Source organism: Chiloscyllium plagiosum, chromosome 1 (genome assembly GCF_004010195.1).
Source record: "Chiloscyllium plagiosum isolate BGI_BamShark_2017 chromosome 1, ASM401019v2, whole genome shotgun sequence".
NCBI lineage: Eukaryota > Metazoa > Chordata > Chondrichthyes > Orectolobiformes > Hemiscylliidae > Chiloscyllium > Chiloscyllium plagiosum.
The window spans coordinates 51,133,860-51,161,139 of record NC_057710.1 but is presented as its reverse complement, the minus strand read 5'-3'; the positions used below and the strand labels follow the sequence as shown (position 1 = coordinate 51,161,139).

Below are 27,280 nucleotides of genomic sequence, written 5' to 3'. Positions count from 1 at the left end.
TTGGGTGAATTTTTTTAAAATTCACTCACAGATATGAGCATCACTGGCAGGGCCAGCACTTATTACTGTTCCCTAGCTGCCTTCGAGAAGGTGGTCAGTTCTCTGCACAAACAGCTGCAGCCAATGTGCTGTATGTGGATAAACAATGCCACGAGGAAATGAATTCTCAGATTCAGACCAAGTGACACTGAAGGAATATGTATATTCCCATGTGATGATGATAAGTGGCTTGGAGGGGAACTTGCAAAAAGTGGTGTATCCATGTATGTTTCTGTATCCTTCCAGATGGAAGTTATTAAAATTCATTCATGGGATGTGAGCATCAATGGTAATGCCAGCATTTATTGTCTCTAATTGCCCAAAGGGAGTCAACCACATTGCTGTGGGTCTGGAAGAGGCCAGACCAGGTAAGGTAAGCAGTTTCCTTCCCTTTGGAAGGTGTTCTTGAGGGGTTTTTCTCAAATTTCTACAGTGAATCTTGGAAATGGTACACATTGCTGCTATTGAGTACCAGTGGTGGAGGGAGTCGATGTTGCGCCAACCAAGGGAGCTGCTTTGTCCATGATGGTGTCAAGCTTCTGGAGTACTGTTGGTGCTACACTCGCTACACTCATACACACAGGAGTAGGCCATTCAGCCCCTTGAAAATATTCCACTATTCAATGATATTGCAGCTGATGTGTGGCCAAATTGTTTATATCTGCCTTTGGCCCATATCCCTCTGTCTCTTGCTTTAATAAAAAGCTATCTATCTCAGATTTAAAGTTAACAACTGACCCAGAATACATTGCTATTTGTGGAAGAGAGTGCCAAACATCTATCACCTTTCGTGTGTAGAAGTGTATCCTTCCACTCTGCCATTACCTATGCTGGGTAGTGGGACAGGACATATCTAGGGGTGATGATGATGATGATATCTGGGACATTGCCTGTAAGTTATGATTCAGTGAGTGTGGCCATGACAACTATTGCCTGACTAGTCTGGGAGACAGCTCTCCTAACTTTGGCAGTTGCCTCCAAATGTTAATAAGGTGGACCTTACAGGGTCAACAGGGTTGATTTTGCCATTCTCATTTCTGGTACTAAGGTTGATGTCAGGTGATCCATCTGTTTCCAATACTTTCTTCCTTTCTAGCAGTTTGCAGCTAGATCATGTCAAAGAGCAGTTAAGAGTCAACCATGGAGTCACATGTAGACTAGACTAGGTAAGGATGGCAGCTTCATTATAGAAGGTTTTTAGATGCTTGGAACATGCTACCAGGGAGGCAGTAGAAACAGAGATGATAGCAATGTTTAAGAGGCACTTGACACATGAACAGGCAGGGAATAGAGGGATACAGACCATGTGCAGGCAGATGGGATTTGTTGAAAACAGCATCATGGTTGGTACAGACATGGCTGATTGCAGAGCCGTTTCCTGTGTTGTACTGTTCACTGAAAACAGAAAATGCTGGAGATCACAGTGGGTCAGGCAGCATCCATAGAGAGAAAGCAAGCCAATGTTTCAAATCTAGATGGCTCTTCATCAGAACTAAAGTGAAATGTGGAGGGGACAGCATTTATGCAAAAGTGGCAGGTGGGGTGGGTGTTGAGGTGGGAAAGAAAGGATGTTGAAAGTTCAGATTAAGTGATTGGAATGTGAGAAAGGTAGAACAATGATGAGTCTAATTGGCAGACTGAAAAGCATAGTCCCACTGGAGTGGGGGAGGGATAAGAGGGCGACAGAAAATGTAACCAGCAAAGCTAAAAGAGAGGGAATTGTTCACAATCTGAAGGTAGGCAAACGTGAGGACTGCAGATGCTGGAAACCAGAGTTTAGATCAGTGTGGTGCTGGAAAAGCACAGCAGGTCAGGCAGCATCCGAGGAGCAGGAGAATGTGGGTAGCACAGTGGGTAGCACTGCTGCCTCACAGCACCAGAGACCCAGGTTCAATTCCCACCTCAGGCAACTGTCTTTGTGGAGTTTGCACATTCTCCCCGTGTCTGTGTGGGTTTCGTCTGGGTGCTCGGTTTCCTCCCACAGTCCAAAAATGTGCAGGTCAGGTGAATTGGCTATGCTAAATTGCCCACAGTGTTAGGTGAAGGGGAATGGGCCTGGGTGGGTTGCTCTTCGGAGGATCGGTGTGGACTTGCTGGGCCGAAGAGCCTGTTTCCACACTGTAAGGAATCTAAATCTAAAAGCCCTTCATCAGGAAGGTGTTGAACTCAATATTGAGTCCAGAAAGTTGTAAAGTGCCTGGTTTGAAGTTGAGATGATACTCCTCCAGTTTGTGCTGTGATTTGCTCGAGCATTGCAGTATTCCAAGGACAGCGAGTGGGACGCTGTGTTGAAATTACCAGCTACAGGAAGATGTATAATATTTTCAGTTATATCAAGATACACAGAGGGAGATCAAATAATCGGATTTAATCTTACTTACATGAGTCTACAATCTTTAGTAATGTTGCTCAAACCAATCTTATAATGCGTGATAACCAAGAGAACTCAGCATAACTCTCGCCTTATATTCGCCCGTCTTCACCTGTTAATTTCCATGGTAACGGTAACTGCCCTGCACTCACCTAGTATTCTGGTTACACCCAATGTCAGCCGGTCTACTAAATCCTTCATATTCTCCGTTTTACCATCTTCCATTTTAGCTTTGAGCCTCCTTTCAGCAATACAGACACAAATACTATACACTATCAATAAAGAAAAATAAATACTAATCCCTACAAGAATGAACCTTTCCAGGCGACTTATTGTCAGCTTTCGCCCTCGACGCAGGAAATGCATCAAACGCAAAGCCTTCTGGGTATTGTAGTACTCGCTCCCCAACGGCATTGACGGGGGGTGTGCTGAGGGCATGTGGTCTAGGGGCGGGGCGAGCACGAGACAAGAAGATCGAAGCGTCAAACAGATGAAGGTTGTCGATTTAGGCGGGGAGTGGGCTTCCCACAGATGCTGCCTGATCTGCTGAGTTTCTCCAGAAATATCTGTTTTGTTTTATTATCTGAGAGAGCCGACGGGGTTTAAAGACGGAGGCTTGTGCGGGGCTGAGGACCGGGGTGGAAGGGGTGGAGCTGAGCGGTGAGGTGGGCGGGGCTGAGTGGAACTAGATTGAAGGGGCGGGGCTAAGGTGAAGGGGCGGAGCAGAGGGGGAGCAAGGGCAGAGGGGGAGCAGGTTGGAAGGGGCGGGGCTGAGCTGAGGTGAATGGGCGGGGCAGAGGGGGAGTAGGTTGGAAGGGGCGGGGCTGAGCGGTGGGTGGGGCAGAGCTGAGGTGAATGGGCGGGGCAGAGGGGGAGCAGGTTGGAAGGGGCGGGGCTGAGCTGAGGTGAATGGGCGGGGCAGAGGGGGAGTAGGTTGGAAGGGGCGGGGCTGAGCGGTGGGTGGGCGGGGCAGAGGGAGAGCAGGCTGGAAGGGGCAGAGCTGAGGTGAATGGGCGGGGCTGGGCAGTGGGTGGGACTTATTGTGAGCTTACCGGGCGTGTTCGGCAGACGGAGTGCACGATGGGAGTGGCGGTTGTTTAAGATGGCGAAGGTTGCGAATTTGGTGAGTGAAGTGTTCTGGAGCGAAGATCGTATCCTTTTCGTGTCTTTATTTTTAAGCAAAACTTTTTTCGTATTTTTAAAGTTAGTTGTCAATATTTGGAAAACTGAAACGCTAAAATAAAATATAGAACTGCAGATGCCAGACGCCTGAAACAAACGATTTCAGGAGAAAGCCCAGTCTGACAGTAGCTGCAGAGAAGGAAACAAGAGTTAGTATTAAAAGTAGTGACCCTTCTGTATAAATGCGATATTGGATTTTGAAACCACTTTTATGCATAATAACTGATTTAATTTGTCTTTGGTTATAAAAATAATGGAAACTTCCGTCACCGTATTCGTTGTTTCTTGATGATATTTCAACCACTTGATTTAAATGATAGAAAATGGTACTTTCTACAGTTTGTATATATTGCTTTTACCTATTTTGTTCTATTCTAGAAATTCAAAGCCACGATTTACAATAAAATTCAAAGATTGGACTGTAGCATTAAACCACCCCCTAGTTTTAATGATATAGTAGCACGGTAGCAATGACGTAACGAAGATTAGTATACTGGCATGTACTGTACTCAGTTTGGGCGGATCTTTATATAAGAGTTTGTCCGTTGTTATAGATTTTTGATTGTATTCGAGATTGTTGGCTTGGAAATAACAACGACTCGTCACTTCTGCATCTGGTTAATTACTTGCAATGAAATAGAAAAAATCTTGCGCATAATTTAGTAAAATCCTAAATCTCAATTTAGTAAAATCCTGAATATCCTTGTCAGCAACTTCAGAAAAGTATTTACTGTAATTACATAGGCCAGTGTAACTGAGACCCATTTTGTAGTTTTAAGTGACGCAAGCTGGAACTTCCAAGTTATATACGTTATTTACAGTGAAAGTCCTGGAGGAAATTGTGTGAGAGTTGAATATTGCAATTTTTAAAGAGTGCATTTGAAGGGCAGGAGGACCTGGAATATAAGCAAATTTGTATTTGGTAGGCCTTTCAGGATTTGTATTGAAACAAATGGTGTATAGGGTGGTGGTGCTTGGGGGATAAGTGGAGCAGAAACCAGCAAAAGGGAAAAAAAGGTGGAAAGACAAAAGGGGTTGATCGTAAACCGGGGGAGAAAAAGAAGCTGGATAAGTGATAATGTGTGTGATGAGTAGTTGAAAATGGATTTTCTGTGTTGAAAGCAACTTTGTGTCATGACAGGATCTGGCATATTTGAGAAGATAATAGAATGGTAGAGGTGTACAGTATGGAAACAGACTCTTTGGTCCAACATGTCCATGTCAACCAGATATCCCAATCCTATCTAGTCCTACCTGCCAGCACCTGGCCCATATCCCTTCCAACTCTTCCTATTCATATACCCATCCAGATGCCTTTTTAAATGTTGCAATTTTACTAGCCTCCACCACTTCCTTTGGCAGCTCATTCTATACACGTACCACTCTCTACGTGAAAAACCTGCCCCCTTGGTCTCTTTTGTAACTTTCCCATCTCACCTTAAACCTATGCCCTCTAGTTCTGGACTCCCCCACCCCAGGGAAAAGACTTTGTCTATTTATCCTATCCATGCGCTCGTGATTTTGTAAACCTCTATAAGGTCACCCCTCAACCTCCGACACTCAAGGGAAAACAGTCCTAGCCTATTCAACCTCTCCCTATAGCTCAAATCCTCCAACCCTGGAAACATTTCTGAACCCTTTCAAGTTTCACAACCTCTTTCCGATAGGAAGAAGACCAGAATTGCAGCAATATTCCAAAAGTGGTATAACCAATGACATGTACAGCCACAACATGACCTCCAAACTCCTGTACTCAATACTCTGACCAATAAAGGAAAGCATACCAAACGCCTTCTTGACTATCCTGTATACCTGTGGCTCCACTTTCAAGGAGCTATGAACCTGCACTCCAAGGTCTCTTTGTTCAGCAACACTCCCTAGGACTTTACCATTAAGTGTATATGTCCTGCTAAGATTTGTTTTCTCAAAATGCAGCACCTCTCATTTATCTGAATTAAACTCCATCTGCCACTTCTCAGCCCATTGGCCCATCTGGTGGAGATCCGTATTCCATCAGATCTAACCTTGCTAATCAGTCTCCCATGGGGAATCTTGTCGAATGCCTTACTGAAGTCCATATAGATCATGTCCACCATTCTGTCCTCATCAATTTTCTCTGTTACTTCAAAAAACTCAATCAAGTTTGTGCAACATGATTTCCCACACACTAAGCCATGTTGACTATCCCTAATCAGTCCTTGCGTTTCCAAATACATGTACATCCTGTACTTCAGGATTCCCTCTAACAACCTGCCCACCACCGATGTCAGGCTCACTGGTCTATAGTTCCCTAGCTTGTCCTTACCACCCTTCTTAAACAGTGGCACCACGTTAGCCAACCTCCAGTCTTCAGGCACCTCACTGTGACTATCGATGATACAAACATCTCAGTAAGAGGCCCAGCAATCACTTCCCTAGCTTCCCAAAGAGTTCTAGGGTATACTTGATCAGGTCCTGGGGATTTATCCACTTTTACCTGTTTCAAGACATCCAGCACTTCCTCCTCTGTAATATGGACATTTTGCAAGATGTCACCATCTATGTCCCTACATTATATATCTTCCATGTCCTTTTCCACAGTAAATGCTGATGCAAAATACTCGTTTAGTATCTCCCCCATCTCCTGCAGTTCCACACAAAGGCCACCTTGCTGATCTTTGAGGGGCCCGGCCCTATTCTCTCCCTAGTTAGCCTTTTGTCCTTAACGTATTTATAAAATCCCTTTGGATTCTCCTTAACTCTATTTGCCAAAGCTATCTCATGTCCCTTTTTGCCCTCCTGATTTCCCTCTTAAGTATACTCCTACTGCCTTAATACTCTTCTATGGATTCACTCGATCTATCCTGTCTATACCTGATGTATGCTTCCTTCTTTTTTCTTAACAAAACCCTATATTTCTTTAGTCATCCAGCATTCCCTAAACCTACCAGCCTTTCCTTTCACTCTAACAAGAATATACTTTCTCTGGACTCGCGTTATCTCATTTAGGTGGTGTTCATACTCTAAAGTAGTTAAACTTGATGATGAGTCTTGAAGGCTGTAAGGTCCCGAAATGCAATTTGAAATATTATTCCTCCAGCTTGTATTGAGCCTAACTGGAACACTGCAGCAGGCCTGAGACAGAAATGTTGGCATGAGAAAATGGTGTGTTGAGCAAAGAGAATTTATGGCCCAGGAACAGGCCCTTCAGCCCTCCAAGCCTGAGCTGATCCAAATCCACTGTCTAAACCTATCGCCCAATTCCTAAGCATTTGTATCCCGCTGCTCCGCACCTACTCGTTCATCTGTCCAGATGCACCTTAAATGAATCTACTGTGCCTGCCTCTACTACCTCTGCTGGCAATGCATTCTAGACACCTACCACCCTGGTAACTGGAAGCTTTGGGTAATTTTTATAGACCGAATGTATGTGTTCAACAAAGTAGTCACTCAGTCTCCCTTTTATTTCCCCAATATAGATAAGTAAATAAACTTGTATCCTGGTTAAATTATCAACTTGTTGACAGAATGTGTTGAGAGTATGTGTGCTAGAAATGACTGGTGATGTTCCATAAGGATTTGTGATCAAGCCTCAATATTCACTTGGTTTAGGAGATCAGGATATGGAATTGGTTTGGATGCAGATGAGGAATAGAAAAAGAAAGAAGTCACAAGACAATACGGTCTCCAGGCTCACTTACGTTATCTACACTGTAGAATAAAATATACAAGAAATATGTACTCCTGAGTAAAGTATAGGTGATAATCATAGGTGACTTTTTTAATCTATCTATAAATAGAAAAAATCAGATTGACAGAAGTGGTCTGGATGAAGGATTCATAGAATACTTTCAAGAGTTTCTTTGAGCAGCAAATTTCAGAACCAATGAGAGCAGATTGCATTTGTCCTTTGAGGTAAGATAACCCAGGAAGCACAGACCACAATACTATTGAATTTTGTTCCTCGTCTGAAAGCGAGAAGATAGGTCTGATTATTTTAAACCTAAATAAACACATGTGGGAATGAAAACTAAGTTGGCACACTAGGCAAGGATAAATTATCAGAAATATGGTGATAGACTTAAGAGGATATTTTAGAATGCTTGGAAAAGGTATATTTCTCCATTCTGAAGTGAGGAATCCAGCATCTGTGATTAACTAAAGAATGTAGGGAAAGTATTAAACTTCAGTAAAAACTGCACAACGTTGACAGTCTGGTTAGATAATTGATATAAAGAACAGCAGACAGTGGAGACATGATTAATTGAGGGATAAAATTAATGATGTAGGTTTGTTCGCTGAGCTGTAAAGTTCGTTTTCAGATGTTTCATCACCATACTAGGTAACATCTTCAATGAGCCTCCGAATGAAGCACCAATGGTGTAATCCCTCTTCTGTTTATATGTTTGAGTTTCCTACGGTTGGTGACATAATTTCCTATGGAGATGTCATTTCCTGTTCTCTTTCTAAAGGGATGGTAAATGGGATCCAAGTCAATGTGTTTGATAGAGTTCCGGTTGGAATGCCATGCTTCTAGGAATTCTCGTGCATGTCTCTGTTTGACTTGTCCTAGGATGTGTTGTCCCTTCCTGATCCGTATGTAAGGATACTAGTGAGAGTGGGTCATGTCGTTTTGTGGCTAGTTGATGTTCATGTATCCTGGTGGCTAGTTTTCTGCTTGTTTGTCCAATGTAGTGTTTGTTACAGTTCTTGCAAGGTATTTTGTAAATGACATTGGTTTTGCTTGTTGTCTTTATAAGGTCTTTCAAGTTCATTAGCTGCTGTTTTAGTGTGTTGGTGGGTTTGTGGGCTCCCATGATGCTCAGGCGTCTGAGTAGTCTGGCAGCCATTTCAGAGATGTCTTTGTAGGGGAGAGTGGCTAGGGTTTCTGGACGTGTTTTATCTGCTTGATTGGGTTTGTTGCTCAGAAATCTGCAGACAGTGTTCATTGGGTACCTGTTATTTTTGAACACCAACCTAAGAAACCTCAAACTTATAAATAGAAAGCAGGCTTTCTATGCTTCATTCGGAGGCTCAGTAAAGATGTTACCTAGTATGGTGTCGAAACATCTGCAAATGAACCTTCCCGCTCAGCAAGCAAACCTACATCCAGAACCTCAACCTGAGCTACAAATCTTCTCAAAACTCTGATAAAATTGTAGTATGAGAGGAAGTTAGCGAGGAATCTACAAATAGATGGCAAGAAATTCTACAGGTATTTACAGAGGTAGCGAATAAGTGAAGTGAGTGTTGGTCCTCCAGAGATTATGAATGGCAAGTTAATAGTAAATAATAAGGAAATGATGGATCAAATGAAGAAATATTTTTTCTTTTTTGTCTTTATAATAGAGGATACAAAAAAGTATTCCAGTAATAGCTGTAAATCAGGAAGCGAAAGGGAATAGGAATTTATTAAAATCTTGAGGGAGTGTACTAAGCAAATTGATGAAACTGTGGCATGACCAGTCTCTGGTCCAGATTGGTTACAAAGGATTGCTAATGATGTAGTAGATGTACTGGTGTTTAATTTTTAAAAAAATCCTAGAATCACAAAGGTTCCACCAAACTAGAAAGTAGCCCTTCATTCAAGTAGGGAGAGATGTTTTTTAAAAAAAACTGTAGACCAGTTAGCTTAATATATCATGGGGCAAGTGTCTGAAGAGCTCTGCACTTAAACAACCTCCACAAAGTAATTGGGAACAGTCAGTGTGGTTTTGTCAAAGGAAAGTCGTGTTTAGTCAATTCAGAATCATAAAGTACTGAGAAACTTTTGGCCAATCGAATCTGTGTTGATGAAAGCTAGTCTAAATCTAAACTCCTTTCACTTTCCACCACTAGGCCATAGCCTTGAATGTTATCACATTTCAAGTGCTCATCCAAGTACTTTTTTAAAGGTTGTCAGGTTTCCTGCCCCTATTGCCCTCTGAGACGGCATATTGCAGGTTTCCCATTCATGTTCCAAAAGGTTTTCCTCAAGTACCCTCTAAATTTCCTGCTTTTCACCTTAAAATCATGCCCCCTTATTATTGCTTATTCAACTAAGGTGAAGAGCTGCTTTCTGTCAACTCTGTCCATTATCCTCATGATCTTATTCACTTCAATCAGGTCCCCGCAACCTTTTCTACTGTAAAGAAAACAATCCAAATTTATCCAGTCTGTTTATAGCTAAACTGCTCCAACACAGGCAACATCCTGGTAAATCTCCTCTGCAATCACATCCTTTCTACAGTGCAGTGACCAGAACTGCACACAGTATTCCAGCTGTGGCCTAAATAAAGTAATGAACAGCTCCAACATAACTGCACTGCTCTTATATTCTGTGCTATGATTAGTAAAAGCAAGTGTCCCATATGCCGCATTAACGATCTTTATAACTTGTGACACCTTCGGATCTGTGGATGAGCACCCAAGATTGCTCAGTTCATCTGAGCTTCCAAGTGTCCATTTCTCGTTGAGTGCTCATCATTGTCTTTGTCTTCCAAAATGCATGACCTCACACTCATTGGGGTTAAATTCCACCTGCCCATCTGACCAATCCATCTATATTGTCCTGTAACTTAAGGTGTTTCTTGTCACTGCCAACTACTTGGCCAGTCTTCACGTCATCCACAAACTTGCCTGTTGTCTCCCACCCACCCAACATTTTCTTTTCTATTATTTATACTTAAAAAAGGCACTGAGCCGTATGGGTATGCCTCGAGACACTGGCGACCACTCAGAAGGCACCACCAATTATGGATCCAAATTGCCAAGTTACTTAGATCCTATGTGCTTTTACCTTCTTTATTGGTGTCTCATGTGAAATCTTGGGCTTTGCTGAAAAACCATATAATCAACATCAACTGCACTACTCTCCTCTGTAAGATCATAAGACATAGGAGCAGAAATTAGGCCATTCAGCCTATTGAATTGCAGAATAGATACTATCATTTCTGATGTGTTTCTCAACCCCATTCTCCTGTTTTTTCCCTGGAACCCTTGATCCCCTTGATTCTCAGGAGAAAGTGAGGTCTGCAGATGCTGGAGATCAAAGTTGAAACTTTATTGCTGGAACAGCACAGCAGGTCAGGCAGCATCCAGGGAACAGGACATTCGACATTTCGGGCACAGGCCCTTCTTCAGGAATCCTTGATTCTCAAGAGCCTATCTATTTCAGTCTTAAATATACTAATGATCTGCCCTCTACAGCCTTCTGTGGCAATGAATTGCATAGATTCACCACTCTCTGGCTGAAGAGGTTTCTCCTTTTCTCCATTCTAAAAGGTCTTCCCTTTACTATAAGGCCATGCCTTCTGGTCCTAGTCTCTCCTATCAATGGAAACAACTTCCCAACATCTACTCTATCCAGGCCATTAAGTATTCTGTAAGTTTCAGTTAGATCACCCCCCCCCCCCCCCAATCTTTCTAATCATCTTCAAATATAAACCCAGAGTCCTCACTCTCCAGGGCCAGCACATCCTTCTTGACATATGGATCCCAAAGCTGTGCACAATATTCCAAATATGGTCTGAGTAGAGCCTCAAAAATATATCCCTGCTTTTATATTCAAGTCCTCTCAAAATAAATGCCGTCATTGCATTTGCCTTTCTAACTATGTCCTCTTTTCTTCTATCTTATCCATTCCCTTCATAATTTAATATATTTCTGTAAGATCCCTCCTCATGCTTCTAAATTCTAATGAATCTAATCCCAGTCTACTCAATCTCTGCACATAAACCAAACCCCTCAACTTTGGAATCAACCATGTGAACCTCTGCTGCACCCCTTTGAGTGCCAGTACATTCTTTCTGAAGTAAGGAGACCAAAACTGCACGAAATACTCTAGGTGTGGCCTCACCAGCATCCTATGCAGCTACGACATACCCTCTCTGCTTTTAAAATCAATCCTTTTAGCAATGAAGGACATAATTTCATTTGTCGCCTTGATTACTTGTTGCACCTGCTGACCAACCTTCTGTGATTCATGCGCAACGACACCCAGGTCCCTCTGTACAGCAACGTCTAGCAATTTCTTAGCATTCAACTAATAGTCCTTTTTACTGTTATTCCTACCAAAATGGATGACTTCACATTTATTAACATTGTATTTCCTCTGCCAGACCTTTGCCAACCTTACCTATTATATGCCCATCCAGATGCCTTTTAAATGTTGTAATTGTACCAGCCTCCACCATTTTCTCTGGCAGCTCATTCCATACGTGCACCACCCGCTGTGTGAAAAGTTGCCTGTTTGGTCCCTTTTAAATCTTGCTCCTCTCACCCTAAACCTATGTGCTCGAATTCTGAACTCTCCCACCCCAGGGAAAAGAACTTGTCTATTTACCCTATCAATGCCCCTCAGAATTTTATAAACCTCTATAAGATCACACCTCAGCCTCCGCTCCAGGAAAAACAGTCCTAGCCTATCCATCCTCTCCCTGTAGCTTGAACCTTGCAACTCTGGCAACATCCTTGTAAATCTTTTCTGAACCCTCTCATGTTTAACAATGTTCTTCCTATAGGAGGGAGACCAAAATTGTGCACACTGTTCCAAAAGTAGCCTAACCTATGTCCTGTATAGCTGCAAAATGACCTCCCAACACCTATAGTCAATGCTGTGACCAATGAAGACAAGCACACCAAATGCCACCTTTACTGTTCTATCTACCTGTGACTCCACTTTCAAGGAACTATGAACCTGCACTCCAAGGTCTTTGTTCAGCAACACTCCCCAGGATCTTACCAATAAAGTGTATAAGATTTTGCCTTTCTGAAATCTAATTGAGTTAAGAGGGAGCCGGTAAACATACTATACAGAGATTTCCAAAAGTTGGTTGATAAGATGCTTGGAAAGGGTGGACACTAAGAAATTGTTTCCGTTAGGCGAAGAGACTAGGACCTGTGGGCACAGCCTTAGAATTAGGGGGGGTAAATTCAGAACAGAAATGCGGAGACATTACTTCAACCAGAGAGTGGTGGGCCTGTGGAATTCATTGCTGCGGAGTGCAGTGGAGGCCAGGACGCTAGATGGCTTCAAGGCAGAGATCAATAAATTCTTGATGTCGCAAGGAATTAGGGGCTACGAGGAGAATGCTGGTAAGTGGAGTTGAAATATCCATCAGCCATAATTAAATGGCGGAGTGGACTCGATGGGCCGAATGGCCTTACTTCCACTCCTATGTCTTATGGTCATCAAAGGTTATTTGTGTAAAATAAAAGCTTATAGTGTGGGAAGAAACATCATCAAGGATAGATGAATGGATGCTGGCAGAAAACAATATGTATTGATGTGTCTTTGTATGATGGATAAGATGTGATAGTGTAGTCCGGTAAAAGTCTGTGCTGGTGCTTCAACCTTTTACGTTTACATCAGTGATCAAAATGAGGGGAGCCAAGGCATCGTAGTTAAATTTTACAGATGACATTAAGAAGGATGGGACATTATGTGGTGAATAAGATGTAGTGTAATTGTAAATGGGTGTAGTTAGGTTGAGTCAGCAAAGATTTGTGAGCTGGAGTATAATGCAAAAAATGTGATGTTGCTCACCTGCAGGGGAATGCAAATATTGTATTATTGAAACCAAGAATGACTGCGGAATTTGGGATACAGATGGGATTTGCACTACAACTAATTAGGAAGGTTGATGGGGTGCTATCCTTTATTATGGAAGGAATTGAGCATAAATATAAAGCTGTTGTGCTTCAATAACATTGGCATTGGTGAAATCACATCTCAAATACTGTGTATTTTTTGTTTCCTTATTTAAGGAAGGAGGTAAATTCATTGGAGGCAGTTCAGAGGAGATTTGTTAGATGAATAACTGGAACGTGTGTGTTGTTTTGAGGATAGGTTGGACAAGCTGAGCTTGTTTCTTCTGGAATTTAGAGGGAGGAATGACTTGATTCATGTGTGTGAAAGATCCTGAACAGTGAAGGGTCCTGACAAGGTGAATGTAGAAAAGATGTCTCCTCTTGTCAGGTCAAGAACTAAGGGGGCAACATTTTAAAATTAGGCCATCCTTTCGGATTGGAGTTGAGAACAAATTAACACGGGTGGATAGATTTTTGTTATGCAGAGGTATGAGGATAGACGGAAGTGTGGAATTTGCAACACACAGGTCAGCATGATGTTATTGAATGGTAGAGGAGGATTGATGGGCTGAATGGTCTATTACTGTTCCCACTTCGCATGTTCAAATGTAAAGTTCAGGGGATCATAAAACTATCACTAGACATTCACATGTTGATTGTGCAAAACAATGGAAGATAGACTTCAGCATATCCATTTGGACCAGAATACTTTTTAAAGCTACAGAATATTCTCTGCGGGGAGAGTGAACAGACAGATTGTGATCCACATTGTACCAATGACTTTGGTAGAAAAGAGGATGTGATCCAGAAATTAGAATTTAGGGAGCTAGGTTGAAAGTTGACAAGCAGGGCCACAAATGTAAATCTCTGGATTACTCCTAGTACCATGTGCAAGCGAGTACAGAAATTGGGCAATAAGGCAGATGAATATGTCGCTGGAAAGATGGTGCAGGAGGGTGGTTTTAGACTCCTGAGACACTGACTGGCTGTGGGCAAATTGGCAACTGTACAAGTCAGATTACATTTGAACAGAGCTGGGACTGCGGTCCTTGTGGGGTACTTTGGCAGATGCATTGGGAGGACTTTAAAATAACCTGACGGTTATGGAGACCAAAAAAGAATAGCAGAGGAGAATGCCAGGGCTGATAAACTACTTGGGGAGGGGGTGATGACGTAGTGGTATTATCATTGGACTGTTAATCCAGAGATCCAAATAATGTTCTAGGGACATGCTGTGACAGATGGAATTTGAATTCCGTTTTAAAAATCTGGAATTAGGAGTTAGGTGATGACTACGAAAACATTGTTGAATGTCGGAAAAACTAATGTCCTTTTAGGGAAAGAATCTGCCATCTTCACTTGATCAGACCTATGTGGGACTCCAGACCCACAGAAATGTGATTGACTCTTAAATGCCCTCTGGGTAATTAGGGATGGGTGACAGATGGCTAGCCAGCGATACCTTCATCCTGTGAATGAATTAAAAAAACTTAGTGATACAGCCACCACTACATAGAAGACACTAAGTTAATCGGTGAAGCCATAGTTAACCTGCATTCATGTAAATGCACTGAATATAATTACTAAAGTTGGGGAGTTAGACATCTTGCATTGTGGAACTACAATATTGTGGTAATGATGCTGACTTGGCTGAAGGAAGGGTAAGACTGAGTGTTACTTATTCTGGGTATAAGTTATTCAGGAAAGAGACAGGGAAGGAAAGAAGAGGTAGTAATATGGGTTAAGGAGAGCATTGTAGTGCTGGAGAAATAGGATGTCTGAGGGTTCAAGTACAGCATCAATGTGGTTAGCGATACAAAATAAAAAAAGGTGCAGTTAAATTGCTTGGTGTAATTTTTGGGCAATCAACTAATGGATGTGGCAGAATAAATGTGCAGGAAAATTGTAGAGTGTAGTTATAAAAGATGACTTCAACTACCCATACACTACCATCATCCTAGTGTGTATAAGGGCGGTGAGGGGGGTGTTTCTAGCTTATTTGGGTGAGTTTCATAGAGCAATATGTCCAACAAGGAAAAGATGCATTGTTGAACATCTTGGAAATGAGGTGCCCAAGTGGTCAATTGTCAGTGGGGGATCATTTAGGAGACAGTAATTACTGTATCATAAGGTTCAGGATTGCATTGGAGAATGAGATGCAGCAATCCAGAGTAAGAACATCCATTGGCAGAGAGTTAAGTTTAATGGGGATATTGAGCAGCATTAATTTAAATAAGGGGTTGGCAGGCAAGTTAGAAAAGTGGATCACCTTCAAAGATGGTTCGGGTACAGTTGGAGTGTATTCCCTCCAATGAGAAAGGTAGGATAAACAAATGCAGAGTTCCCTGGATGACCAAGGAGATCGAAATAAACATTGTAACAAAGCTTGTGCTTATGACAGGTGCAAGGCAGAAAGTACAAATGAAAATCAACAGTCAAAATCAAAGGTTTGGGGGAGGTGATTGAACAAACACGAGAAGAAAAGAGGAATTATAAGCAAAGTAAGCTATGTGTCTTGCAAGTGCCAGACAAAGACCATCTCTAATAAGAGACAATCAAATCACCTTCCCTTCCCCCCTCCGTTTTCCTCCCCCCCGCCCCCAAACCACAACTTGACTTACCATCACTGAATCCCCATTGTCAGTATCCTGGGAGTTACCACTGACCAGAAACACATCTCTTGTCTTTTCAAGGCCTGTCCATGATCTACAGGGCACAACTCAGGATGGCGTACTGCCCACTCTCCTTTATGAATGCAGTTCCAATAACAAGGGCGGCAGATAAATGAGAACATCACCACTTTCAAGTTTGTCACCAAGCAAGTCATCCTGACTTGGAAATACATTGCTGTTCCTTCATGTTCGCTGGCTCAAAATCCTGGAATTCCCTCCCTCATGACAATGTATGTCTACCGACAGCACGTGGGCTGCTGTCATTCCAGAAGACAGCTCGCCATGAGGGTACCTAGGGGTGAGCAATAAATGCTGGCTCAACGACACCATATCCCTCAAGTGAATTTTTAAAAAAATTGCATTTAACATGAAGAGAAATCCCCAAAATCTTTTTAAGAGTTAAAAATAGTAAGGTAGTGGTTAAGGGAAGAGTAGGGCTGAACAGAGATTAAAAAGGGAATTTACAAATGGAAGCAGCTGAGAGGATAAATGAATACTTTGCATCTCCTCTACAAAAGAGGAGGATGCTGATAGAGGAGGAAACTGTTACTAGAAACGTTCAATATTAATAAGAAGTAAGTCATAGAGACATACAGCGTGGAAACAGACCCTTTGGTTCAACCTGTCCATGCCGACCAGATGTTCCAACCCAATCTAATCCCATGTGCCAGTACCCAGCCCATATCCCTCCAAACTCTTTCTATTCATACACCCATCCAAATGTCTCTTAAATGTTGCAATTGTACCAGCCTCCACCACTTCCTCTGGCAGCGCATTCCATACTCATACCACCCTCTGAGTGAAAACATTGCCCCTTAGGTCTCTTTTATATCTTTTCCCCTCTCACCCTAAACCTATGCCCTCTAGTTCTGGACTCCCCGACCCCAGGGAAAACCCCAAGATTTACCCTATCCATGCCCCTCATAATTTTGTAAACCTCTATAAGGTCACCCCTCAGCCTCCAATGCTCCAGGGAAAACTGCCTCAGCCTGTTCAGCCTCTCCCTATAGCTCATATCCTCCTACCCTGGTAACATCCTTGTAAATCGTTTCTGAATCCTTTCAAATTTCACAACATCTTTCCAATAGGAAGGAGACCAGAATTGTACGCAATATTCTAACAGTGGCCTAACCAATGTCCTGTACAGCTGCAACATGACCTCCCCACTCCTGTACTCAATACTCTGACAAATAAAGGAAAGCATACCAAACGTCGCCTTCTCTATCCTATCAACCTGCGACTCTACTTTCAAAGAGCTATGAACCTGCACTCCAAGGTCTCTTTGTTCAGCAACACTCCCTAGGACCTTCCCATTAAGTGTATAAGTCCTGCTAAGATTTGCTTTCCCAAAATGCAGCACCTCACATTTATCTGAATTAAACTCCATCTGCCACTTCTCAGCCCATTGGCCCATCTGGTGGAGATCCTGTTGTAATCTGAGGTAACCCTCTTCGCTGTCCACTTCACCTCCAACTTTGGTGTCATCTGCAAACTTACTAACTGTACCTCTTATGCTCGCATCCAAATCATTTGTGTAAATGACAAAAAGTAGAGGACCCAGCACCGATCATTGTGGCACTCCGCTGGTCACAGGCCTCCTGTCTGGAAAAACAACCCTCTGTCTTCTACCTTTCAGCCAGTTCTGTATCCAAATGGCTAGTTCTCCCTGTATCTAACCTTGCTAATCATTCTCCCATGGGGAACCTTATCGATTGCCTTACTGAAGTCCATATAAATCGCATCTACCGCTCTGCCCTCATCAATCCTCTGAGTTTTTTTGAAGTAGTAACAATCAAGTTTGTGAGACTGATTTCTCATACAGAAAGCCATGTAGACTACCCCTAATGTGTGGCACAGTGGCACAGTGGTTAGCACTGCTGCCTCATAGTGCCTGAGACCCGGGTTCAATTCCCACCTCAAGGGGCCGAATGTGTGGAGTTTGCACGTTCTCCCCGTGTCTGCATGGATTTCCTCCGGTTACCTTCCACAGTCCAAAGATGTGCAGGTCAGGTGAATTGGCCATGCTAAAGTGCCCATAGTGTTAGGTAAGGGGTAAATGTAGGAGTATGGGTGGGTTTCGCTTCGGCGGGTCAGTGTGGACTTGTTGGGCCGAAGGGCCTGTTTCCACACTGTAATGTAATCTGATGTAATGTAATCTAATCTAATCTAATCAGCCCTTGCCTTTCCAAATACATGTATGTCCTGTCCTTCAGGATTCTCTCCAACAACTTGCCCACCACTGACGTTAGGCTCACTGGTCTATAGTTCCCTGGCTTGTCCTTACCATACTCCTTAAACAGTGGAACTACGTTAGCCAACCTCCAGTCTTCCAGCACCTCACCTGTGACTATCGATGATACAAATATCTCAGCAAGGGGGCCAGCAATCACTTCCCTAGCTTCCCGCAGAGGTCTAGGGTATACCTGATCAGGTCCTGGGGATTTATCCACTTTTATGCGTTTCAAGACATCCAGCACTTGCTCCTGTATAATATGGACACTTTGCAAGGTGTCACCATCTATTTCCCTGCAGTCTATACCTTCCATATCCTTTTTCCACAGTAAATACGGATGCAAAATACTATTTAGTATCTTCCACCCCCCCCCCCCCCCCATTTTCTGCGGTTTCACACAAAGGCCACCTTGCTGATCTTTGAGGGGCTCTATTCTCTCCCCAGTTATCCTTTTGTCCTTACTGTATTTGTAAAAACCCTTTGAATTCTCCTTAATTCTATTTGCCAAAGCTATCTCATGTCGTCTTTTTTCCCCTCCTTATTTCCCTCTTAAGTATACTCCTACTTTATACTCTTCTAAGGATTCACTCCAACTATTCTGTCTCTCCCTGACATATGCTTCCTCCTTTTTCTTAACTAAACCCACAATTTCTTTCGTCATCCAGCATTCCCTATACCTACCAGCCTTTCCTTTTACCCTAACAGGAATGCACTTTAGTTATCTCATTTCTGAAGGCTTCCCATTTTCCAGCCGTCCCTTTTCCTGTGAACATTTGCCCCCAATCATCAGCTTTTGAAAGTTCTTGCCTAATACTGTCAAAATTGGCCTTTATCCAATTTAGAACTTCAACTTTTATATCTGGTCTATCCTTTGCCATCCCTATTTTAAATCTAATAAAAGTATGGTCGCTGGCCCCAGAGTGCTCCCCCACTGACACCTCAGTAAGCTGCCCTGCCATATTTCCCAAGAGTAGGTCAAGTGTTGGTTCAATTGTTCGTACTTAAAGTTGACGAAGTACCAGAAATAGGTGAGATATCTCCAAGGACTTTTAAGGAAGTGAGGGTAGAAATTATTGAGGCATTGGCCATAATATTTCAGTTTTCTGCATTCTGGAGAATTGCAAACACTAGGCCTTATTAAAAAAAAAGATTGTAAGGATAATCTCGATCTTGATGTGCAGAGGATAATTTCAAAATTTGCCAATGATACTAAACTTGGGAGAATTATAAACTGAGGAGGGCATTGATAAGTAGGTGGAGTGGGTCAACAGGTACAGATGAGATTTAATGTGGAGAAATTTGAGGTGATGTACTTTCATTGGAAGAATAATGAAAGACAATATAAAGGTAGGTCTTTAATTACCTGGCCTATCCTTGCTTCCCTAATGGGAAGAGGAGTGGCGTTATTGGTAGATAGTGTGATTGACTGAATTAAATTTCCAAAGAGCTTGTATGAACTTGATAGGCCAAGTGACATCCTTTGTGTTGTTTTAATTGGAACTCCAGGGTAGCTGGTGTGGGATTTGGAAAAAATACTGGAACAGTAGGTTAATGTGGTAGAATGATTAGAATCTGATCTCGCAGGGTAACTTCCTCTGTACTGAAAAGCACCTGTAACAAGTCTGTTCTGTTGATGAGGTAGGATATACTGTGGTAGTAATGATGGTGATTGGGGCGTTGTCAACAAGGTATGGTTCTATGAATATTAGAATCTATGTTGTTTGACTAGACTGTGGATCAGATCTCCCAATGTTGACACAAGCTGACACATTAATAAGGATACTGGGTGGTACATCAGTTTAATTTCATTTCAGACTTTGTCATGTTTTGATGCAACTGAGTGGTTTGCTCAGCCATTACAAAGGGTATTTAAGAATCCACCACATTGCTGCTAATCCATGAAGATCAGAGTAGGTAAGATTAACAGGTTTTCCTGTACTGAAGGTCATCTGTGAACCAGGTTGTGTTTTTTTTTTGATAATTGGCAATAGATACTAGTCTTCTTTAGACTACCTCGCATTTACATTAAAATTGCACCATCTGCTATTTGAATTTTTGCTCCCAGTATATTAGTTTGGATCTCCACTTCTAGTTCAGTGATATTATTATGCCACGGTGCATCCCCCCCATCTCCATTCTATTAATTATTTTTTAGTAAAGTAATCAGAAATGTATTTTAAATTACTTGAACAAAGTGATTCTTCAATACGAGTGAATAATTATAGGGAATTATTGAAAATACTAATGTTGTCGACTGGGTATACATTTGCCTTGCCATAACCACCAGGGTTATGGTCAAGAGCTGCACATAGGATTAGTCTAGTCAAATGATTGACGTCTGCTGATACGATGGACCGAATAGCTTGCTTCTGTGCCGTAAATATCTAAATCTGTTGGTATACTTACTGTTGTGGACAAGATTATTTCTGTCTGCTCCTGCCCTTCCCCATCTGGCAAATACAAGTTTGTTTTTGTTGTCTCCAGGCGGCCAGCTGCACTGGCTGCTGAACCAAGGGGTTGCATTGTGTCTTGTTTGGAGCTCTTGGTGCTGTCAGGTGGTTCTGCTAGCTTTTGGCTTTCTTGAAGGTGTAATGCGCGCACATTTTCATAACAATACATGCTGAATGCATGATGCAGTATTCAAAAAGCAGGGCTCCACTTTGTGGTCACTTTGTTGGGAAGGGTCCCTTTATAGCAATGAAAAAGTTAGGAGTGAGAGTTTCAATCTGATGCTGAAGATGATAGTTGTTGAGCAATTGCAAATGTGAAGTTCTGCTGTGATAACCATCTCGCTGCAGATTGAGAATGGGTATCCATAAATTTGGAAGGTTTTTTCTTTTGTTATTTCACATGACCTTCTCTGACGTTAATACAAATCGTGTAGATTATCAGTTAGAGACCTAATAGGTCAATCTATAAATTACAATCGCATTCACAAATGTTGAAATTATTTATTATCCTTCCTCACTATAAGCTGATAAATATATTGTATTTGCATGTTAAAGGCTTAGAACTGGGCGGTGCAGTGTCTCAGTGGTTAGGACTGCTGCGTCGCAGTGCCAGGGACCCAGGTTCAATTCCAGCCTCTGGCGACTGTGCAAAGTCCACACAGACATTCTCCCTGTGTCTGCGTGGGTTTCCTCCCACAATCCAAAGATGTGCAGGTTTGGTGAATTGGCCATGTTAAATTGCCCATGAATATTCAGGGATGTGTAGGTTAGGTGCATTAATCGGGGGAATATAGTTACCAGGTAGGGGAATGGGTCTGGGTGGGTTACTCTTTGGGGGGTCAGTGTGGACTTGGGCCAAATGGCCTGTTTCCACACTGTAGGGATTCTATAATTCTAAGTTTGATCCAGTTGACCTTCATGAGAGAGGAAAGCTGGTTGTGTATATTGCTATTGAAAAGTCTATATAAAATGTTTCTGTTCGTCATTACTGTTAGAAAGTACGCAATACAAAGTAGCAGCAATCAGCCCTCTAAAGTATATGAATATGCGATTGTGCAGTATTATCTTATCATTACCCGTTTAAGGAAGGCAGTGTCCTTTGGACACTGAATTTTATAATACACATTTTATAATTGGGAAATGGTTCTTACATCAAAAATGCTTAGATTTAAGATGTGTGAAAAAAGATTTACATTTCTTAGATTCTGATCTAGTTCTGATAGTCATCAGAATTGATTCTCAACATGTGGAGGAAGACCAGGTGGGCCTAACTGAACATTGTGAAATCAACATAGCTGTTTTAAAGGAGTATCATAGGGGAGACAAAATGTAGTGTTGTTAATAGTGCCAATTCTACCACTGGTAGAAGATTTCCTGATTAATAGTTGCTATGTATTGATATTCCTTGATGACCCATCTAGGAGTAGCCTTAAATGTGAGCAACCGGTAATGAACCTCTTTCTGCCAGTCTCTACCTGGTGGAACCTAAAATGGCTTAGTTTGAAATCCTTGGATATGCTTGTCAACTTGCTTGCTGACTGGTTTAGTTTTTTTACTCATTATTTATGAGCATTTCAGTACTATTCAACCTTTTTCAGAAGGCGGTAGAAGTGATTCTAATTGTACATTGTGATCAGAGCTGCAATCTGATTCAATTTCTGCAATTCATGTTAGAAATGTTGTTATTTCCTTCAATTTGTAAAAAGATTAGAGCATTCTGAGAAGAAACAATTATTTCCAGGCTGCATGATTACTGAAACTTTGTATAATTTTTTTGGAGTGTCATTCTTAAAGACAAGTGCTAAAGAGGGACAAAGAGGATTTTTCTTCTCTGAAATGCAGCTGCTCTTCAGAATGATCAAACTCTTTAGTTGTATGGGTATTTTTGTAATAATTGGTGTATGTCTCAGGTATTTAGTCTTTGGCTACATCCAGTTCACACATCATTCAAGCACATCTCACTTTCTTTAACTGTGTTAAATTTTAGCGTCAGATGAAGAACAATCCATGGTTTTTGTGCCAGGTATGGTTTTGTGAATTACTTTCCAGGTCACTGTTTCTCTACCCGAAAAAGCTTCTGCAAACTATTTAAGCATTGAGGGTGCTTTCAAATAAATAACACACCACAACAAAGTAATATATGTTGATATTTTGCAAAATAATTTCTTTGGTTACATTGCCATCATCTTATTTTTGTCATTGGTATCTTTTCAAAAATATTAAAGTAGGGTGGTGTAAAGCATTCCATTATAACAGTGCCTTTTTCCAGAATGTATTATTGCCTTGGTTTTAATTTGTATTTAGAGTTTGTTTTTATTGCTTGTGAGCTGATGCCTTTGATTTCAGTTGTAGCCATGGGATTTTTCTGCAAAATGGATGCACGTCCATGTCACAATTTGCCTGTTGCACTGAGATGGTTTATTTTATCCTTCCATAGATGTAAGCATTGCTGGCTAGGCCATCAATCTGTAATTGCCCTTGAGAAGATGGTGGCCAAGCACCTTTTTTGACTGCTCCATTTAGTGTTGGTACACGCATAATGCTGTTTGGAAAGGAGTTTCAACATTTTGAACCAGTGTCTGTGAATGACCAACCATGTAGTTCCAAGTCTGGATAGTGTGTGTTTTATTGGGGACCTTTCAAGTAGTAGGGTTCCCATGCATTTGCTACCCTGATGAGGGAATTGAATGTTGAAGGCATGAATTTTTTTTATTCATATGTGGGCATTGCTGGCTAGCCAGCATTTCTTGCCCGTCCCGAGTTGCCCCTGAAAAGGTAGTGGTGAGCTGCTGCCTTGAATTGCTGCAGTTTCATCTGCTGTGGGTTAACCCACAATGCCATTAGAGTGAGAATTCCAGGATTTTGACCCAGTGACAGTGAAGGAACAGTGATATATTTTCAAGTCAAGATGGTGAGTGGCTTGGAGGGGAACTTGAAGATGATAGTGTTTCCTTATATCTGCTGCCCTTGTTAATCCAAAAGGAAGTGATTGTCTGAGGATCTCTGGTGAATTTATTCAGTACATCATGTAGATAGTAAACACAGCTGTTGCAGAGCATCAGTGGTGGAGGGAGTGGATGCTTGTGGATGTGCTGCCACTCAAGCAGGCTGCTTTGACCTGGATCGTGTCAAGCTTCTTGTGTGGTTGGAGCTGCACTCATCCAGGCAAATGGGGAGTATTCCATCATACTCCTGACTTGTACCATTTATAGATGAAGGCTTTGGGGAGTCAGGAATGAGTTAATTGCTGCAATATTCCTGGTCTGACCTGCTCTTGTAGCCACTACCTATGTGGTGAGTCTAGTTGAGTTTCTGGTCAATGCTAACCCCCAGGATGTTGACAGTGGTGGGGGTGGGGGGAATTCATTATTGGTAACACTATTGAATGTCAAGGGGTAGTGGTTAGTGTCTTTTATTGGAAATAGTCATAAATGTTACTTTCTACTTGTCAGTCCAAGCCTGGATATTGTCCAGCTCTTGTTGCATTAGACATGGACTGCTGTGGTATCTGAGCAATTGTGAATGGTGCTGAATATTGTGCAGTCATTGGTGAACATCCTCACTTCTGACCTTTTTTAAGGAGGGAAGGTCATTGATCAAGCAGCTGAAGATGAGGACACTACCCTCGAACTCCTGTGAAGAGGTCCTGCAGTTGAGATGGCTAACCTCCAACAACCATGGCCATCTTTTTATCTGTCAGGTTTGACTCTAACCATTCCTGAAAGTTTGCCCTGAATTCCCATTGACTCCAGTTTTGCCAGGGCTCCTTTGTCATACAGTTTTCCCCCTCCTCAGTCGAAGCAAAACGCTCAGAGACACGGTATAGTTTTACCCCTTTGCCTTTATTCTGGGCCCTAGAGGAAAGAGAACAATTGCCTTGTGCAGAGAGACATGAGTTCATGGTCTTTGGAATAGCAGTTTTTCACTGAACTATATAGTAATTTTGCAGGGACGAACATCCAGATAAAGCGACATACATATTAATTGAGTGACCATTACAATCAACGAGTATCAATAGCAGAGACCAAGCCCTTTACTGTTATGCAATGAATGTTCTTAAGCTTGTTAACTGGATTCATACAATGGATACTTTTTCCCCTTGTTATCTGACCTTGCATACTGAATGCTTCCATTGGAGGTGTAGTGGACAGCAAAGAGGGTTACCTCAGATTACAACAGGATCTCCACCAGATGGGCCAATGGGCTGAGAGGTGGCAGATGGAGTTTAATTCAGATAAATGCGAGGTGCTCCATTTTGGAAAAGCAAATCTTAGCAGGACTTATACACTTAATGGTAAGGTCCTGAGGAGTGTTGCTGAACAAAGAGACCTTGGAGTGCAGGTTCATAGCTTCTTGAAAGAGGAGTCGCATGTAGATAGGATAGTGAAAGAAGGCGTTTGGTATGCTTTCCTTTATTTGTCAGAGTATTGAGTACAGGAGTTGGGAGGTCATGTTGCAGCTGTACAGGACATTGGTTAGGCCATTGTGTTGGAATATTGCGTGCACGCCTGGTCTCCTTCCTATCGGAAAGATATTGTGAAACTTGAAAGGGTTCAGAAAAGATTTCCAAGGATGTTGCCAGGGTTGGAGGATTTGAGCTACAGGGAGAGGCTGAACAGGCTGGGGCTGTTTTCCCTGGAGTGGTGGAGGCTTAGGGGTGACCTTAGAAGTTTACAAAATTGAGGGGCATGGATAGGGTAAATAGGCAAAGTCTTTTCCCTGGGGTCGGGGAGTCCAGAACTAGAGGGCATAGGTTGAGGGTGAGGGGGGGAAAGATATGAAAGAGACCAAAGGGGCACCTTTATCACGCAGAGGGTGGTACGTGTGTGGGATGAGCTGCCAGAGGAAGTGGTGGAGGCTGGTACAATTGCAACATTTAAGAGACATTTGGATGGATATATGAATAGAAAGGATTTGGAGGGATATGGGCCGGGCACTGGCAGGTGGGACTAGATTGGGTTGGGATATCTGGTCGGCATTGACGTGTTGGACTGAAAGGTCTGTTTCCATGCTGTACATGTTTATGACTGCCAGGTTTGTGAAGGTTTGTAGCTCAGGTTGAGGTTTAGGGTGTAGGTTTGCTCGCTGAGCTGTAGGTTTGATATCCAGACGTTTCATTACCTGGCTAGGTAACACCATCAGTGGTGACCTCCAAGTGAAGCGAAGCTGTTGTCTCCTGCTTTCTATTTATATGTTTGTCCTGGATGGGGTTCCTGTGGTTTGTGGTGATGTCACTTCCTGTTTGTTTTCTGGAGGGGTTGAGAGATGGTATCTAGATCTGTGTGTTTGTTTATGGCATTGTGGTTGGAGTGCCAGGCCTCTAGGAATTCTCTGGTATGTCTTTGCTTAGCCTGTCCCAGGATAGATGTGTTGTCCCAGTGGAAATGGTTTTTTTCATCCGTATGTAGGGCTACGAGGGAGAGGGGGTCATGTCCTTTTGTGGCTAGCTGGTGTTTGTGTATCCTGGTGGCTAACTTTCTTCCTGTTTGTTCTACGTAGTGTTTGTGGTAGTCCTTGCATGGAATTTTGTAGATGACGTTGGTTTTATCCATGGGATGTACTGGGTCTTTTAAGTTTGTTAGTTTTTGTTTGAGAGTGTTGATGGGTTTGTGTGCTACTAGGATTCTGAGGGGTCTTAGTAGTCTGGCTGTCATTTCTGAAACTACGTTGATGTATGGTAAGGTGGTTAAGGTTTCTGGCTGTGTTTTGGTCTGCTTGTCGTGGTTTGTTCCTGAGGAATCTGCAGACTGTACTTTGAGTATCCGTTCTTCTTGAATACATGGTGGTTCTCTGTTTTCCGAAGTTAGTCTGTGCTGCAGTGTGATGTGGCTCATTGGAATAGTGTTCTGATACAGCTCCGTTTGTGTATGTTGGGATGATTGCTGGTGTAGTTAAGTATTTGGTCAGTATTTGTCAGTTTTATGTATACACAGGTTTGTAGTTCTCCGTTGTCCGTTCTTTTGGCTGAGACAACATACCTATCCTGGGACAGGCTAAGCAAAGACATGCCAGAGAATTCCTAGAGGCCTGGCACTCCAACCACAATACCATAAACAAACACACAGATCTAGATACCATCTCTCAACCCCTCCAGAAAACGAACAGGAAGTGACATCACCACAAACCCCAGGAACAACATCCAGGACAAACCTATAAATAGAAAGCAGGAGACAACAGCTTTGCTTCACTTGGAGGTCGCCACGGGCAGCTTTGATTGTGGCACTTTGAGATGTTTGAGATGGATCAGGTCTTTTTTTTTTAATTGCCTACCTTTTCACACATTTTATTTTCGATGTAGTGTTGTTGGTATCACCAAGGTGCTGCACATAATTTTTTAAAGTTGTAAGTTAATAAGTTGCTGCTATTCTTTGCCACATCTCTACAAACTATTTCTGTTTATTAGGATTGCTAATGGAAGGAAACATTAGACCTGAATCAAAGGTGAAAAGTGAAACCCCAGAAGTTGGAGCCAAGCTTTCAAGCCAATCTAATTCTGTTTTTGTAAATCCCTTGAAGACCAAATCCGGAAAGCTATCCATGCCAAACAAGGTGAACTTTTGATTTTATTGCATTTTGCATTCCACTGAGAGCCAATCTAATTCTGTTTTTGTAAATCCCTTGAAGACCAAATCCGGAAAGCTATCCATGCCAAACAAGGTGAACTTTTGATTTTATTGCATTTTGCATTCCACTGAGGGAGGCCCCGCCCCCCCTCCCACTTGCCGCCCGCCCCGCCCTCCCGCCCCCTTGCCGCCCGCCCTCCCGCCCGCCCCGCCCTCCCGCC

The 27,280-nt window shown here is 42.4% G+C and overlaps 2 protein-coding genes across 17 annotated transcripts in view; one reads left to right on the top strand and one right to left on the bottom strand.

Moving 5' to 3' along the window:
- tpgs2 (tubulin polyglutamylase complex subunit 2) overlaps positions 1 to 3,029 on the bottom strand; it is a 49,348-nt gene extending 46,319 nt beyond the window's left edge. Inside the window, exons 1-2 of one of the 5 annotated variants that reach the window (XM_043685599.1) lie at positions 2,717 to 2,738; positions 1,343 to 1,434 (exon numbers count right to left, since the gene is read on the bottom strand). In XM_043685599.1, coding sequence (XP_043541534.1) covers positions 1,343 to 1,396 — 54 coding nt within the window. In that variant the 5' untranslated portion in view covers positions 1,397 to 1,434; positions 2,717 to 2,738. Of the gene's footprint in view, positions 1 to 1,342; positions 1,435 to 2,420; positions 2,511 to 2,562 lie in introns of those variants that run through there. The other 4 variants (XM_043685543.1, XM_043685431.1, XM_043685486.1 and 1 more) reach the window with 4 other exon arrangements.
- Positions 3,030 to 3,451: 422 nt separating this feature from the next.
- Positions 3,452 to 27,280, top strand: part of kiaa1328 (KIAA1328 ortholog) — a 174,480-nt gene continuing 150,651 nt past the window's right edge. For 4 of the 12 annotated variants that reach the window (XM_043684954.1, XM_043684742.1, XM_043684842.1 and 1 more), the window contains exons 1-4: positions 3,481 to 3,561; positions 22,484 to 22,519; positions 26,900 to 27,001; positions 27,110 to 27,153. In XM_043684954.1, coding sequence (XP_043540889.1) covers positions 3,513 to 3,561; positions 22,484 to 22,519; positions 26,900 to 27,001; positions 27,110 to 27,153 — 231 coding nt within the window. In that variant the 5' untranslated portion in view covers positions 3,481 to 3,512. Of the gene's footprint in view, positions 3,562 to 22,483; positions 22,520 to 24,076; positions 24,197 to 26,724; positions 26,744 to 26,899; positions 27,046 to 27,109; positions 27,154 to 27,280 lie in introns of those variants that run through there. The other 8 variants (XM_043684489.1, XM_043684899.1, XM_043684692.1 and 5 more) reach the window with 8 other exon arrangements.